The following is a 13,642-nucleotide window of genomic DNA, read 5'->3' on the forward strand; positions in this document are numbered from 1 at the left end:
GCTGTTCGTGCTGGATTCACTAAGAAAGCATGTACTGAAGAAGCATGTAAGTGGAATGTCGATTTTGTCAAAAAAGTTGCACCGAAGAAGATTTCTGACATTAAATTTTATTCAGAGAAGGCTTTTGAGAACTTTAAGAAAAACAATCGTAGCAGTAATAAATTTCCTGGTAGTAATGTTCCACCAACTGATGAAGAAAAGGCAAGGTTTTTATCAAAACTGTCTAAATTGGACAAAAAATCCATTGTTTTGCATACATTCTCTGATTTTTATAAACCATTCGTGCCAATATATGAACCACCTAGAAGAGCCAAGTTACCAAAGTCATTGAGAACGCTATTTAACAGTAACAACATTGATAAAGATGGTGACGAGTTACAACAAATGTCAAGAGATATTTATAATAACATGAAATTGTATTGTCTCTGTCAGTCTGAATACAATCCTAATGACGAAACATTTATTGGTTGTGACTCTACATCTTGCAAGTATGAATGGTTTCATTTGAGCTGTGTTAAATTGAAAAGAGTCCCAAAAGGTTCATGGTATTGTCCCTTGTGTCGAAAGGCCAGAAAACAAAAGGTATCTCAACACAGTCAGTGACATGACTTTAAACGTCAAACCGGCTATTTTTATAGCCACATCTGTCTTGATCGTCCAGTGGTAGGACACCTCACTGTTTTAAACAGTAGGAAACCCAGGTTCGATTCCTGGTCAAGACTTTTTCAATTGTATTGCTTATGATAAAAAATTTTTTACAGTTCCCAATATTGCAATTATAAAGGTCTTGACCAGGAATCGAACCTGGGTTTCCTACTGTTTAAAACAGTGAGGTGTCCTACCACTGGACGGTCAAGACAGATGTGGCTATAAAAATAGCCGGTTTGACGTTTAAAGTCATGTCACTGACTTTTTGGTTCACTGTACACTATACCATCACCAAGATTCACAAGTGCAGCACAAACAGTAACAAGCTTGTCGATACTAGTAAATTCTGATTCATTTGCCTCATCAGAGAGAGACTTTGTCATTGTAATGGGTATTGGTCCAGTAAGAATGTTATATCTGATTTTTATTAACCCAATCACACGTTCAATGTGAATACGTATTGAAGCTATTTGACGAGTAGTCTCAACCTCCTGTGCAGACAATTGCTTTTTTCCCTTTGTGAAACTAGGCATAATAAGTTCAACGCCACAACCTGCTGCAAACTCATCGGTCAAGGTAAATCCACGATCTGCAAGTATTTGATCTCCAGGGTGATGATATTTGCTACTGATAAAGCCACTTTGCTTGACCAACTCAACATCTGACACTCTACCACCCCAAGCCTTTGAAAGAAAAGAAATGGATCCTTGAGGCGAGCAAGCAATTAAAAATTTAACAGTTGAGTGTTTTTTGTAATTCGAATAAACCTCATTATGTGCATTTAACTTTTTTGGCCTGTCAATAAAAATTTCAGTGCAATCAATAATACCAGTCAACCTTGGAAAATATTGTCGGAAAACATTTGGAAGAGAGTAGATGCTTGCATCATGATCAGGCCAATGTATTAGCCATGATAATTTTGTAGAGAGTAAGTCGATCCACCTTTGAAATACTTCATGGGCAGTACTTCTTGGACAGTTGAATTGGTCTGCCATATTTTCAAATTGTAGGTTCAAACGCAGCTTTGCAAGAGTCATCAGCAACTGATCTTTGAATGCATCTTCGATCGAAATTTTTTTGGCAACGAATCTTTCACCATGTCAAAAACAGTGTCAAATTGATCTTTGTTTATTCCAGTGTAATATTTAAATTTTGCTGGCTTTTTTTTCAGATGTTCATAGCATATGAATTTACTCTCAAGATCATTAACTGTAATTTTTGCTTTTTGAAGAGCTTCTGTCAGATTTGTTATTTCAATTAAATGTTTATTATCCAAAATTGAGCTTGTGGTCTGGGTACTTGCATTTAAGGTTGTTGGTCTTGATATAGTTACTGGTGTTTAATGTTGTGTTTGTGAAGAAAGAGAAAAGTCTACTTCCATTTCAGGCATTTCTGGCAGTGGTGACATCAGAGATGTAGTACTAGAACATGGTGATAGTGGTGGCGAAATAAATGTGTTACTTTGCTGTAATGGTGGCTTTCCTGGTGAAACAAAATTTAAGGTACGCTGTTTTTTTGGTGCGACGGGTGTTCTTGCTTTTGCTAGGCTTCTTTTTTTGGCTGACTCGAATCTTTCTATTTTCTTCTTCTTTTTTTCTGAATCATTTTGTGTATACACAAATATAGTTGGTATGTAGTCAGGATGTGCAGGATCTTTTACTGGTTTCCCTAATAAAGAAAAACAAATACTGTACCTAGCTAGCTAGCTAAACAATGCCAGCCTAAAAGAGTTACTAATCTCTTATAATATAGCACAGAGCATGGTCTATTTTACAATGAAGAGAGCTTTCTTATTAATAAAATTTTATAAATAACACTTACCAGTTGTAAAATGTTTCCCACAGAGATAAACATTTTTTCCAGTTGGGTTCCAGTCAGCAGTACCATCTTTGTTTTTCCTTTTACATGCACTTATCCACATTTTTCTTCGTTCTGGGTTGTTATTCGGAAATCTGTAGAATCCAGGTTTATTTTCCATTAAATTATGGTTTGAACAACCAAAAGCAGCACAACTATTTGGCATTTTAAAAACTTCTATGTGTTCACTCCAGCTTCGCTAGGTTAAAATGACTGCTCCAGGAGAGTTTGTTTTCACTGCAGTAAATCGCGCATGCGCAGAAAATTACCGTCAGTGATTAACCCGGATCCGAGAATAGAATAGAATTTCTAAATTTTACATCTACGTCAAAAATAACAGATGATGCGATGGACCCCTACGCAATTTTGGAGAAAATTCAAAGATCTCTGGAGTGTCGAAATTTTCCTGACCTTAACTTTAAACCCAAACAAGTCAAGTGCTTGGAGTCCATAGTAAGAGGACAGGATGTCATTGGGGTGTTTCCAACAGGATATGGGAAATCTTTAATTTTTCAACTGTTACCAGATGTCATGAGAAACAAAGACGAAAAATCTTCAATTGTCATTGTAATCACTTGTTTACGCAATTATGGAAGATCAAGTGAATTTTCTGAAAAAAGTAGGAATGACTTGCTACATCCTACGTGACTTAAATTTTGAGGAGAATGCTGTACAGACGTTGCTTGAGGATATCTGTCTGAGTGATAAAACAGAAGATGTCTTACCATCATTTGTATTGGATGGTCATTGTGACTTCCTATTTTGCCATCCAGAGGCTATATTGAGTGAGAGAGGAAGAACTTTGATGAAAACGAAAATTTATCAAAAAAATGTCAAAGCTTGTGTCATTGATGAGGCTCACTGCTTGGACACCTGGTAAGTACTACTTTATTTATATAGGTATATATATAGCTACAACTTTAAAAAAGTTAAATATTATATATATATGTATATATATATATATACAAGAATAATTTCTCTAATAAGGAAATATGCAATAATGTAATGTTAATTGCAAAATGCTAATAAAATAACAAAGACAAGAATATCTGTACAACAACTGAATAACAAAAATGTATATATATAATATAAAACAGATATAAAATTATATATAACTAACAAAATTATTATATATAACTAACAAAATGTTAATCCTAAAATATATATATATTTCTTTATCTTTAAGGGGAAAAGAATTTCGCAAAGAATTTGAAAACTTGGGAGCAATGCGAGCTTTTTTTAGAGAGGTACCTTTTATCGCACTTACAGCTACCGCAACAGAAAAAACACTGGCTAAAATAAAACATATACTTGGAATGAAAACCCCAACAATAATATCTGTTAATCCAAACAGAAAAAATGTATACATGTGCAAAGAAAAGAGAAAAGTTGGTGAAGAAGGTATTGAAAATATCATCTTGCCACTTGCAAAGGAGCTAAAATCACTAAAGAAAAGTTTTCCTCAAACTATTATATATTGTGGATTGAGGTTTTGTGGGTATATATACAAGTTAATAAAAAATGTATTAAAGGAACACATGTATGTTGAAAACATAACAAACCCTAGCAATTGTTTAATTGTGCAATTTCACGCACCACAAACAAAGTCAATGAAAAACGAAATTCTCCTTGAAGTTGCAAAAGAAGTTTGAACATTCGCGTTATAATAGCAACTTCTGCGCTTGGTATGGGTGTTTATGCACCCTATATCGAACAAATTTTCCATATAAGTCCACCAAGTACCATCGAAGACTATATGCAGCAATTTGGACGGGCTGGTCGAAGAGGGCAAGAAGCATTGGCAAGATTGTACTATACCGGGCATGATATCAGCAGTAGGCGTTTAAAACAAAATAAAGTTGATGAACATATGGTAAATTTTTGTACTACGACACAATGCCTTCGTAAAGTATTGATGATTCACTTTGGATATCATTATCAACCCCAGGATCAATGCTGTAGCAATTGTGATTCTTCACTCTTGAAAGAACCTAAAAAAGAGGAACGTATTAAATATAGAGAAGTATCAGATGAGAGTTTAAAGAAACTATCAGATGAACTTGATAATATACTGGCAGATCACGACCAAGCCACACATGATGCAGCCATGGAGTTTTATAACATTGTGGATACAGGAAACTTGGCTGAAAAATTTTCAGAAATTATTATTAACATTGAGTATGTCAACGATGTGGAAAGCTTGTTAGAATATCAGTTGTAGGATGAATTTGTTAGTAGCAGAGTTTTTAAAGTTATTGAGAAGTATACCACACTGAAGTAATTCCATAATACACAATGTGAGGTAATGTTACTACATACATTAATCAATTTTAGTTTTCTTATATATTCTACTCTTAGCTTATTATGGAATTATTTTTTGTGTGTAAACTAACCTGTGTGTGAGATATATATACATTTTTTACATTCCAGAAACTTGCTTTTTATGCTTTGTAAGCCATTGATGGAAATGATTAGTGTCAAGGTATAACTGAGGGCTTCTTTTTATATTTCTAAATGATGGATGAAAGCTTCCAGGTGTATATTCAAATGGATCTAATTGTAGTAGATCATTGATCATTTGTAATTCATCCTCATAAGGGCTTGCGGTTGTGTGTCTTGAACTGTTTTTTGGTACATTTAGAACTTTGTCAAGGTTTTCTAGAAGTGCCTTGATTCCTGTTGTTGCTTTGCAAATTGTGCTGATAGATGTTAAGGATTTGTTTGCACCTAATCTTTTTACTACATTCTTACTAATGTTGTTGGAAATCTCTTGAGCTAAATCATCTTCAATATTTCGACCCATACCACCCGTCCAGTTACAAAAAAAGCCCCACTTGAGTTGTGCAGACAAACGTGGTGTTGATAGGCACTCTATTTGTGCTATGGACACAAACATCTCCAATGCATACTTGCTGTGTGTATTAAATGACTTGAATATGGGCATAAGCAATTTTTGATTGGTCAAATTTTTTTCACCATCACCTTCCGCTGCTGTATCTTTCAGTTGCAGTAGAATCATGGTTAGATATGACACCAACAATGCATAATTTTTTATATAATCTTCATCTTCACCTGGTTCAGGAGATTGCCCCTTCTGAAAAATGTAATTGTCAACAAAAGATCCAATGGATTCATTGTAGTAGCTCTGTATTTCAGTTGTTTCTTTGTGACACATATTTGAATTAAATTTATTCAATGTAGGGTAACTATCAAGGCTGGCCATTCCAAAGTGTTTCATCAACCCTACAACAATATATGCTTTTCCAACACTTATTAATAATTCTTCGCAACCATCGTACGAATCTAAGACTTTTGTTGGAGTTACATTTCGACGGTTATATTTCTCTCTGAAGAATTTTAATGTGCCTTGTTGATTAAATGAAGTGCTGTCGTATAACATACCATAACATCCCTGTAGAAAAGATGCTTTACAGTGCCACATCACTGGTTTGAACGGAGAGCAGTGCTCAAACCTGTCAGTTGGTGTATGTGCATCTGCAAGTAGATCCTTAGCACCAGCAAACCTTACACGGGTCAATTGATCTCCCGCAAAAGGAATTTTCATTTCTCGCATAGGATCATCTTCACTTGACTGAAAATGTGCTCCAGGTTGATCAGGTCTAGATGCATCGTCTTTAGGAAAAATAGGATTTTCAACCTCCCTTTCGTTTATTCTGCCACTTTTTTTGTAGATCTCAAAAATCCAATTTTCATATGTTCTGAGGATTTTCACACAATCATCATATTTCACTTCATTAGCATCAATAATTGGTAAACTGATGATAACTGAACTTTTTGCCATTTCATATGAAAATTCATGTTGGATGTGTTTAGGTATTACCTTTTTCAAAAATTTGAACTTCGGAAGGTATTCAAAGCAAATTCTGCCAACTAAAACCATGAAATTATTTCTCAGCCTTGTTAAATCATTCCTATTCAACAGGAAAACGCAACGATTACAATCATTTAAATTACGAATTGGGGTATCATTGGACAAATGGTTAAAATATACTCTATTAATGTAAAGATTTGAGGCAAATAAATGGATATCTTCATTTTGAAGTTCCTTGGTCATGTGGCCTTTTAATACTCGCAAATCCCAATTGTCACCAGTACCACGTAATGATTTGTTTTCCTTGACTGCATTAACTGCTTTGTCACAAAAATGTCCTCCAATCAAATTCAACAGGTATGAACGGGAGGTGTATGATAGAGCTACTCCAAGCTTGTGTAACCTTTGCTGAAGCTAAACAAGAGTAAATGGCCTAATAACATTTATACTCTGCTAGTTTTAGAAAAGGTTTGATAAGTGAAAATCATTTTTAGGACTTGTGAAATTTGGTTATTTTCTCTATGCTAAATTTTTGCGAAAGTGCTAAAAAAGATACAAAAGATTACCTTTTTACTTGCACCGCCTTCTATTAGTGAAACTGTGTTAAGTCTTTGAAAAAGTGATAGCTTTTCCCATTTAATATTCATTAGGATAGAGTATAAGAAGCAAAACTTGACTTTTGCAACTTCTGGCAATCTATCGGGGCTAAGTTGTAATCCAGATGTAGCAGCAAATACATCTATTAAAAATGGCTGAGATACCTTCAACTCATTCCAAATTGCCTCAATACTAAAGTTATTCATATCTTCAAATAATGTCCCATATAAAACACTACCATTCTTTTTCTTGCATAATTCTTTTGACTTTCTTTCAATAGATGCTGTGATGATACATTTTTGTGAGAAGTAAATGCTGGGTATGAGAGATGAGATATTTGCGATTGTACTTGGTATTCTTAATTTAACTTTCTGATTGATATGGTCAACTTGATCTTCACTTAATAGTCTTGATTGAAATACAAATCTGTCTTTATGGTACACAGACTTATCATATTCCACTGTTGAATTCTGTGATGTGCTTCCTGCTTTTTCATAAACCAGTTGTTTTTTTGGTGACACTATAAATCAAGATAGTAAATTTGAAGAATATATATAAAATATAAAAAAGTATACATGTATATGCATAGTATATATAAAAAAGATATATGTAATTTTTAAAACATAGGTAAGAAAGAATGTATATTTTACCTCTGAGTTTCTTTGTGGTACATTTTTGTTCTGGTGACGATATTACCCTTTTCACACTGCAATTTTTCGGAAAGCTTATCTGTGCATTCCGACACAAAATCTTAAATTGTACAAAGTTTTCAATTTTTCTTTCACATTTACGACAGATTATATCATTTATGTTATCAGTTTGCACAATTGTGATACCCACAGTGCCTTGTATTTTCTCTTGAAGTTGTTTTGATGTTCCAATATTTCCAAAAATTTGACTAAATCGTTTTAAGTCAGTCTCAGCACACAGTCTACACACTTTATCACATCCACTATAAACTTTATGTGGTGTGATATTTTCTTTCCCTTTGCCTAAAAACAAAGATTTATATTAGTTGTTATTTTTTGTATATATATATTTCCTTTTATTTATACAGCTACCTATACTTTATTTCCTAAAATATTTTTTAATGCTCTAGCTAGTATTCTTATCCCAAAAAATTGTCAAATAATATCCCTTGAATTGTGACATAAAAAAGATTACTTGTCATTGTTGTGCATCTTCAAGCTAGCTAACAGTATCTAGCTAGTTAGCCAGCATACATACTAAAAAAGTTGCATCTATACCAAGTTTCTGTTTACTTTTTAGCATGTGAAAACAAAAATTAAATTGCAGTTTTTTTAAAAATATAAGTATTGTGTCCCAACAAAAGGTGAGAAGTACCTGCTACTTTCGTTAGCAGGACAGATGTTCATCGCACCATTCCATTTGACTTGTCAGCTGCCTTTTTCCCATCAGTGAAACAACAAAAATAATGTTTAAAAATTTTGAACAGCACCGATAAATTTGTAACGATGCAAGGAAAGTCAAAAATAACGTGAATTAATAAATATTTTCTTCATAAACAAGTTACCAAAAAATCTGCGTAATGCTCATCGCCATATTTGTTGTTACTATAAAATGCTGTGCTTGCAAAAAATACTTTTACAATTTACAAAAAAAACAAAATCTTAAATTGTACAAAGTTTTCAATTTTTCTTTCACATTTACGACAGATTATATCATTTATGTTATCAGTTTGCACAATTGTGATACCCACAGTGCCTTGTATTTTCTCTTGAAGTTGTTTTGATGTTCCAATATTTCCAAAAATTTGACTAAATCGTTTTAAGTCAGTCTCAGCACACAGTCTACACACTTTATCACATCCACTATAAACTTTATGTGGTGTGACATTTTCTTTCCCTTTGCCTAAAAACAAAGATTTATATTAGTTGTTATTTTTTGTATATATATATTTCCTTTTATTTATACAGCTACCTATACTTTATTTCCTAAAATATTTTTTAATGCTCTAGCTAGTATTCTTATCCCAAAAAATTGTCAAATAATATCCCTTGAATTGTGACATAAAAAAGATTACTTGTCATTGTTGTGCATCTTCAAGCTAGCTAACAGTATCTAGCTAGTTAGCCAGCATACATACTAAAAAAGTTGCATCTATACCAAGTTTCTGTTTACTTTTTAGCATGTGAAAACAAAAATTAAATTGCAGTTTTTTTAAAAATATAAGTATTGTGTCCCAACAAAAGGTGAGAAGTACCTGCTACTTTCGTTAGCAGGACAGATGTTCATCGCACCATTCCATTTGACTTGTCAGCTGCCTTTTTCCCATCAGTGAAACAACAAAAATAATGTTTAAAAATTTTGAACAGCACCGATAAATTTGTAACGATGCAAGGAAAGTCAAAAATAACGTGAATTAATAAATATTTTCTTCATAAACAAGTTACCAAAAAATCTGCGTAATGCTCATCGCCATATTTGTTGTTACTATAAAATGCTGTGCTTGCAAAAAATACTTTTACAATTTACAAAAACAAAATCTTAAATTGTACAAAGTTTTCAATTTTTCTTTCACATTTACGACAGATTATATCATTTATGTTATCAGTTTGCACAATTGTGATACCCACAGTGCCTTGTATTTTCTCTTGAAGTTGTTTTGATGTTCCAATATTTCCAAAAATTTGACTAAATCGTTTTAAGTCAGTCTCAGCACACAGTCTACACACTTTATCACATCCACTATAAACTTTATGTGGTGTGACATTTTCTTTCCCTTTGCCTAAAAACAAAGATTTATATTAGTTGTTATTTTTTGTATATATATATTTCCTTTTATTTATACAGCTACCTATACTTTATTTCCTAAAATATTTTTTAATGCTCTAGCTAGTATTCTTATCCCAAAAAATTGTCAAATAATATCCCTTGAATTGTGACATAAAAAAGATTACTTGTCATTGTTGTGCATCTTCAAGCTAGCTAACAGTATCTAGCTAGTTAGCCAGCATACATACTAAAAAAGTTGCATCTATACCAAGTTTCTGTTTACTTTTTAGCATGTGAAAACAAAAATTAAATTGCAGTTTTTTTAAAAATATAAGTATTGTGTCCCAACAAAAGGTGAGAAGTACCTGCTACTTTCGTTAGCAGGACAGATGTTCATCGCACCATTCCATTTGACTTGTCAGCTGCCTTTTTCCTATCAGTGAAACAACAAAAATAATGTTTAAAAATTTTGAACAGCACCGATACATTTGTAACGATGCAAGGAAAGTCAAAAATAACGTGAATTAATAAATATTTTCTTCATAAACAAGTTACCAAAAAATCTGCGTAATGCTCATCGCCATATTTGTTGTTACTATAAAATGCTGTGCTTGCAAAAAATACTTCTGCATTTATTATCTTTTTAGCATAATTTAAAAAAGCCGTATACGCATTCTCATTGGTTGAGTAAGTCTGTTGTACCAGGGCCTCGTACGCGTTTCATCCTCATATCAAAAAACGCTACAGGCCCTGGGTTCGAGGTTGTTTTGACTATACAGTTTATTTCTAAAGAATGGGAAAGAAAATAATTTACAAAGAGGTGGCAAGCCACCGCAATGATGAACTCAACCTGTTAGGTCTTTGGAAACAAGCTAGAGGTTGTACTCCTCTAGAGAAAATGCCTCTAAAAGCACAGTTCTCCCTTTTTACAAGGAATTAAAGGGGAATTAAGCCCAAATTTTTTTCTTCGGAAATATCTTTTACAAACCCTACTTATTTTGATGGTATATAAAAAAAATTGAAATTCTTTGAATTTACATCCCTTTTCTAGCATAAAAGTTGACAACAGTAATCGCCATGTTTAAATCATAAAAAATCTGCGATGGAGATCTATGACGTATTTTACGCTCCTTTCAATTTTTTGATCTCTTCATCTTTTTTAAAGTTGTTTACACAATGTGAACAAACGTAACAGCGTATTTGTTGATGTTATCTTTCTTCCAAAAACGATGCCTACTTGTAAAGCTTATGGCTGTAGAAATAGTACTGGGAAAGAACGGCAACATTTCGAGTTGAATGTGATGAACGCCCGAGTGAAGTTGGCTATCTTGGACCATAACAATAACGTTGGTCGAAAGCAGGCTGTTGTAAAATGCGCGCGTAAAGGGAGTCAGAAGGTCGGTGAAAAAAAGTGGAAGTTTGTCTCAAGCAAATTGAATAAAGAGTGGGTCGCGAAACCTGTGAAAGAACCCAAGTTTTTCAGTTTTGTTGATGCGATAATGAATGACATAATTGAAAGAAAGGAGAGTGGGGGTAAAGGTAAAGATCTCTGGTAAAGAAGTTGTAAACAAGCTTAGTCGACCACGTAACATTGCCCACACGGCCAGACCTGACACTTCGAAAATTTTAGAGAAACGGAATTATGCAAAACGATTCAAAAAATAACTCTGGTCCGTTGTACTTTATTTCGCTTTTTTGTTGTTGTTATTGTTTGTTTAAAAATGTTAAGTCCCGTTATATGTTAACAAATTCTTTGAATCCAGTATAATTTCCATCTGAATCAGGAAATTCTTCCCTTATTTTCCGCACAACACAAGCTGGAATCACCACGCGACATCCTTTTCCAAGCCTTTCATAATAATGTACCCAGGCCGTGTACTGTCGGTAACTGGTGTACCTCATTTCCCTACAACGGAATCAAAGTTTATGTTATAGTGTAAACCAGGATAAAATATTCGAAAGAAATTATTTATTCATCAAAACTTCTTTGAAACAAATTGTTATTTGAGGCACATGGGCTCTCCTCCTTTTTTATTAGATATTCAAGGAATGACATTATTTTTAATTTAATTAAATAATCTGCGATGGTGTGTATTTTCATAGCGCATGGACCTGTAAGATTATAAAGCGAAAAGTGAGAAGATACAAAGATACGAAGAATGTTTTATTTTGGTGTGACTATAAGAAATATGGTCTGTGAAAATATTTACGAGAAACATATTTTTTGAAGAAAGACTTACTTATTAGTATATGTGGAGAGTTCTTTATATTTTTTCTGATATCGTCGATGTTGTATGCTGGCTGTCTCTAACACTGTGCGGTTCAAACATAAAATTTCAAAATCCTTGTGCATCGTGATGCACTTGTTATCATTCAACTTGTCGTTCAATAAATTGAAAAATTCTTGGCAACACTTGCATTCCACAAGAGTGAAGCAATTATAAATAACGCAACATGTACAAGTACACCAATGCAAATTTTCAAGTCTGCTTGAATTCAATTCGTCTTCTTCTTCGCTATCACTAGATTTATAAGTCACTTTTTCAAGTTCTGCTTTGGAGTATTCAGGCTCATTCATGTAACATCCTGTTACTGACGTTTCGCTAGAGTCACTTGAATATTCTACTTCTGAAATAGGAGAGTCAGAGCAGGAGCTTGAATTTTCCATATCTCGCTGCTTTCGCTCAGCGCAAGCTTATGCTTCTTCAGCGTAATATACGTCACGATATAACAGTCTCAAGAATCAGCCGTGGCCTCAGAAAATTTAAATGGCTCTTACCGTTCGCTTATAGAAGGGGTAACTTTTATATTAAAATCAATCCAAATAATATTTATTTTTCAAAATTTTGATCAGAATTTGGGAAACGAACATAATGTTAACCGAAATAATGCTATTTAAGTTTGAGGCTTAATTCCCCTTTAATTAAAAAAATATAAAAAAATAAAAAGGACACAACACAATTGAAAAGATGAACAGAATTTTAACCAAGGGCAGGTAGGATTCGACCCATATTTCTGAACCAAAGTACCCTGGATGTCTAGCTGGGTCACCTCGAAGAGGTCCGCGGACGGTCATCAGCAGAAACTAGACATCCCTATCCTCCTAAAGTAAACTTTGACCACTTTCTGTTCAACTGTGCTATTCTTTGTTTTTAACTCAGGTAATAAGTGGAGTCGTTACTCTCCAAAGACAAGATCATGTGTGATCAAACCCCCCTGCTAACTTAATTTTTATTTGATTTTGTTTTGTTTTTGACTGGGGAAATAAGTGGAGTCGTCACTCTCCAAAGACAAGACTGAGTGTAGTCAAGCCCCCTTGCTGAATCATTCTGGTTAACTCATTTTGGTTAAAATAATCTTACCTCAGCTCTTCTAAAAATAAAACATATGACTCGTGACTGTTAATAAGGCGGTCTATTTTTAACAACTTAATAATCAGCATATAATGTTTCGTATATCCCGCTAAAAAGTACACACCTTGTAGGTTATATATATGTCTTGATTCCAGTTCGTGACAGCAAAAACATTCAGTTTCAGTGCTCATTTGACGGCAATTGTTGCATTTACACCACGACGTAGCGTCAAGGTTAATCCTTAATTCTGCTATTTCCCCATCGCTATTACTGTCATAGTCACCCACGATGAGTCCGATAAACCCCCCCCCCCTTGCGTTTAGGTTTAAACTGGAAGCCAAGTACAACGTTAGAACATTTTGATTCCGACTCATCCGAAGATTACAGTACTTAACAAACGTGTTGCTTTTAAAAGAAAACAAATAATTCTGCATTAAGCAAACAACAAAATTTTTTTCTAGCGCTAATGAATCTTCTTTATCTCATAAATATTTAATACTTCGAAACATATCAACAAGGCATTCTAAACACGAATTAGTCAGTAGAATATATCACCGTGAGGCATCCTATAATTCTTTGGTCCTTGTGACGTCAAACATGCAGCCATTATGAATTTCAA

At 33.7% G+C, this 13,642-nt stretch overlaps 4 protein-coding genes across 5 annotated transcripts; 1 reads left to right on the plus strand and 3 right to left on the minus strand.

The window, feature by feature from the left end:
• Window positions 1–424: 424 nt before the first annotated feature.
• Window positions 425–2,815, minus strand: LOC130647068 (THAP domain-containing protein 1-like). 2 transcript variants are annotated; one of them, XM_057452792.1, is made up of 2 exons: window positions 2,470–2,815; window positions 425–2,316 (listed from the first exon to the last, which is right to left on the minus strand). In XM_057452792.1, exons 1-2 carry the CDS (start codon window positions 2,669–2,671, stop codon window positions 1,988–1,990), a joined length of 531 nt encoding a protein of 176 aa, XP_057308775.1. In that variant the 5' UTR covers window positions 2,672–2,815; the 3' UTR covers window positions 425–1,987. The 2 variants fall into 2 exon arrangements, with proteins under 2 accessions (XP_057308775.1, XP_057308774.1); XM_057452791.1 differs by having other exon boundaries at window positions 2,470–2,610.
• Window positions 2,816–2,861: 46 nt separating this feature from the next.
• LOC130647069 (uncharacterized) lies at window positions 2,862–4,163 on the plus strand. The gene is made up of 2 exons (XM_057452793.1): window positions 2,862–3,381; window positions 3,692–4,163. The coding sequence occupies exons 1-2, from the start codon at window positions 3,095–3,097 to the stop codon at window positions 4,155–4,157; spliced, it is 753 nt and encodes a 250-aa protein (XP_057308776.1). The 5' UTR covers window positions 2,862–3,094; the 3' UTR covers window positions 4,158–4,163.
• Window positions 4,164–4,368: 205 nt separating this feature from the next.
• LOC130647067 (uncharacterized) lies at window positions 4,369–6,992 on the minus strand. The gene is made up of 3 exons (XM_057452790.1): window positions 6,904–6,992; window positions 4,899–6,751; window positions 4,369–4,496 (listed from the first exon to the last, which is right to left on the minus strand). Exons 1-2 carry the CDS (start codon window positions 6,982–6,984, stop codon window positions 4,925–4,927), a joined length of 1,908 nt encoding a protein of 635 aa, XP_057308773.1. The 5' UTR covers window positions 6,985–6,992; the 3' UTR covers window positions 4,369–4,496; window positions 4,899–4,924.
• Window positions 6,993–11,404: 4,412 nt separating this feature from the next.
• On the minus strand, window positions 11,405–12,338 carry LOC130648053 (P2X purinoceptor 7-like). The gene is made up of 2 exons (XM_057454073.1): window positions 11,911–12,338; window positions 11,405–11,576 (listed from the first exon to the last, which is right to left on the minus strand). Exons 1-2 carry the CDS (start codon window positions 12,336–12,338, stop codon window positions 11,405–11,407), a joined length of 600 nt encoding a protein of 199 aa, XP_057310056.1.
• Window positions 12,339–13,642: the final 1,304 nt, after the last annotated feature.

The sequence above is a fragment of the Hydractinia symbiolongicarpus genome, chromosome 6 (genome assembly GCF_029227915.1).
Source record: "Hydractinia symbiolongicarpus strain clone_291-10 chromosome 6, HSymV2.1, whole genome shotgun sequence".
NCBI classification, from domain to species: domain Eukaryota; kingdom Metazoa; phylum Cnidaria; class Hydrozoa; order Anthoathecata; family Hydractiniidae; genus Hydractinia; species Hydractinia symbiolongicarpus.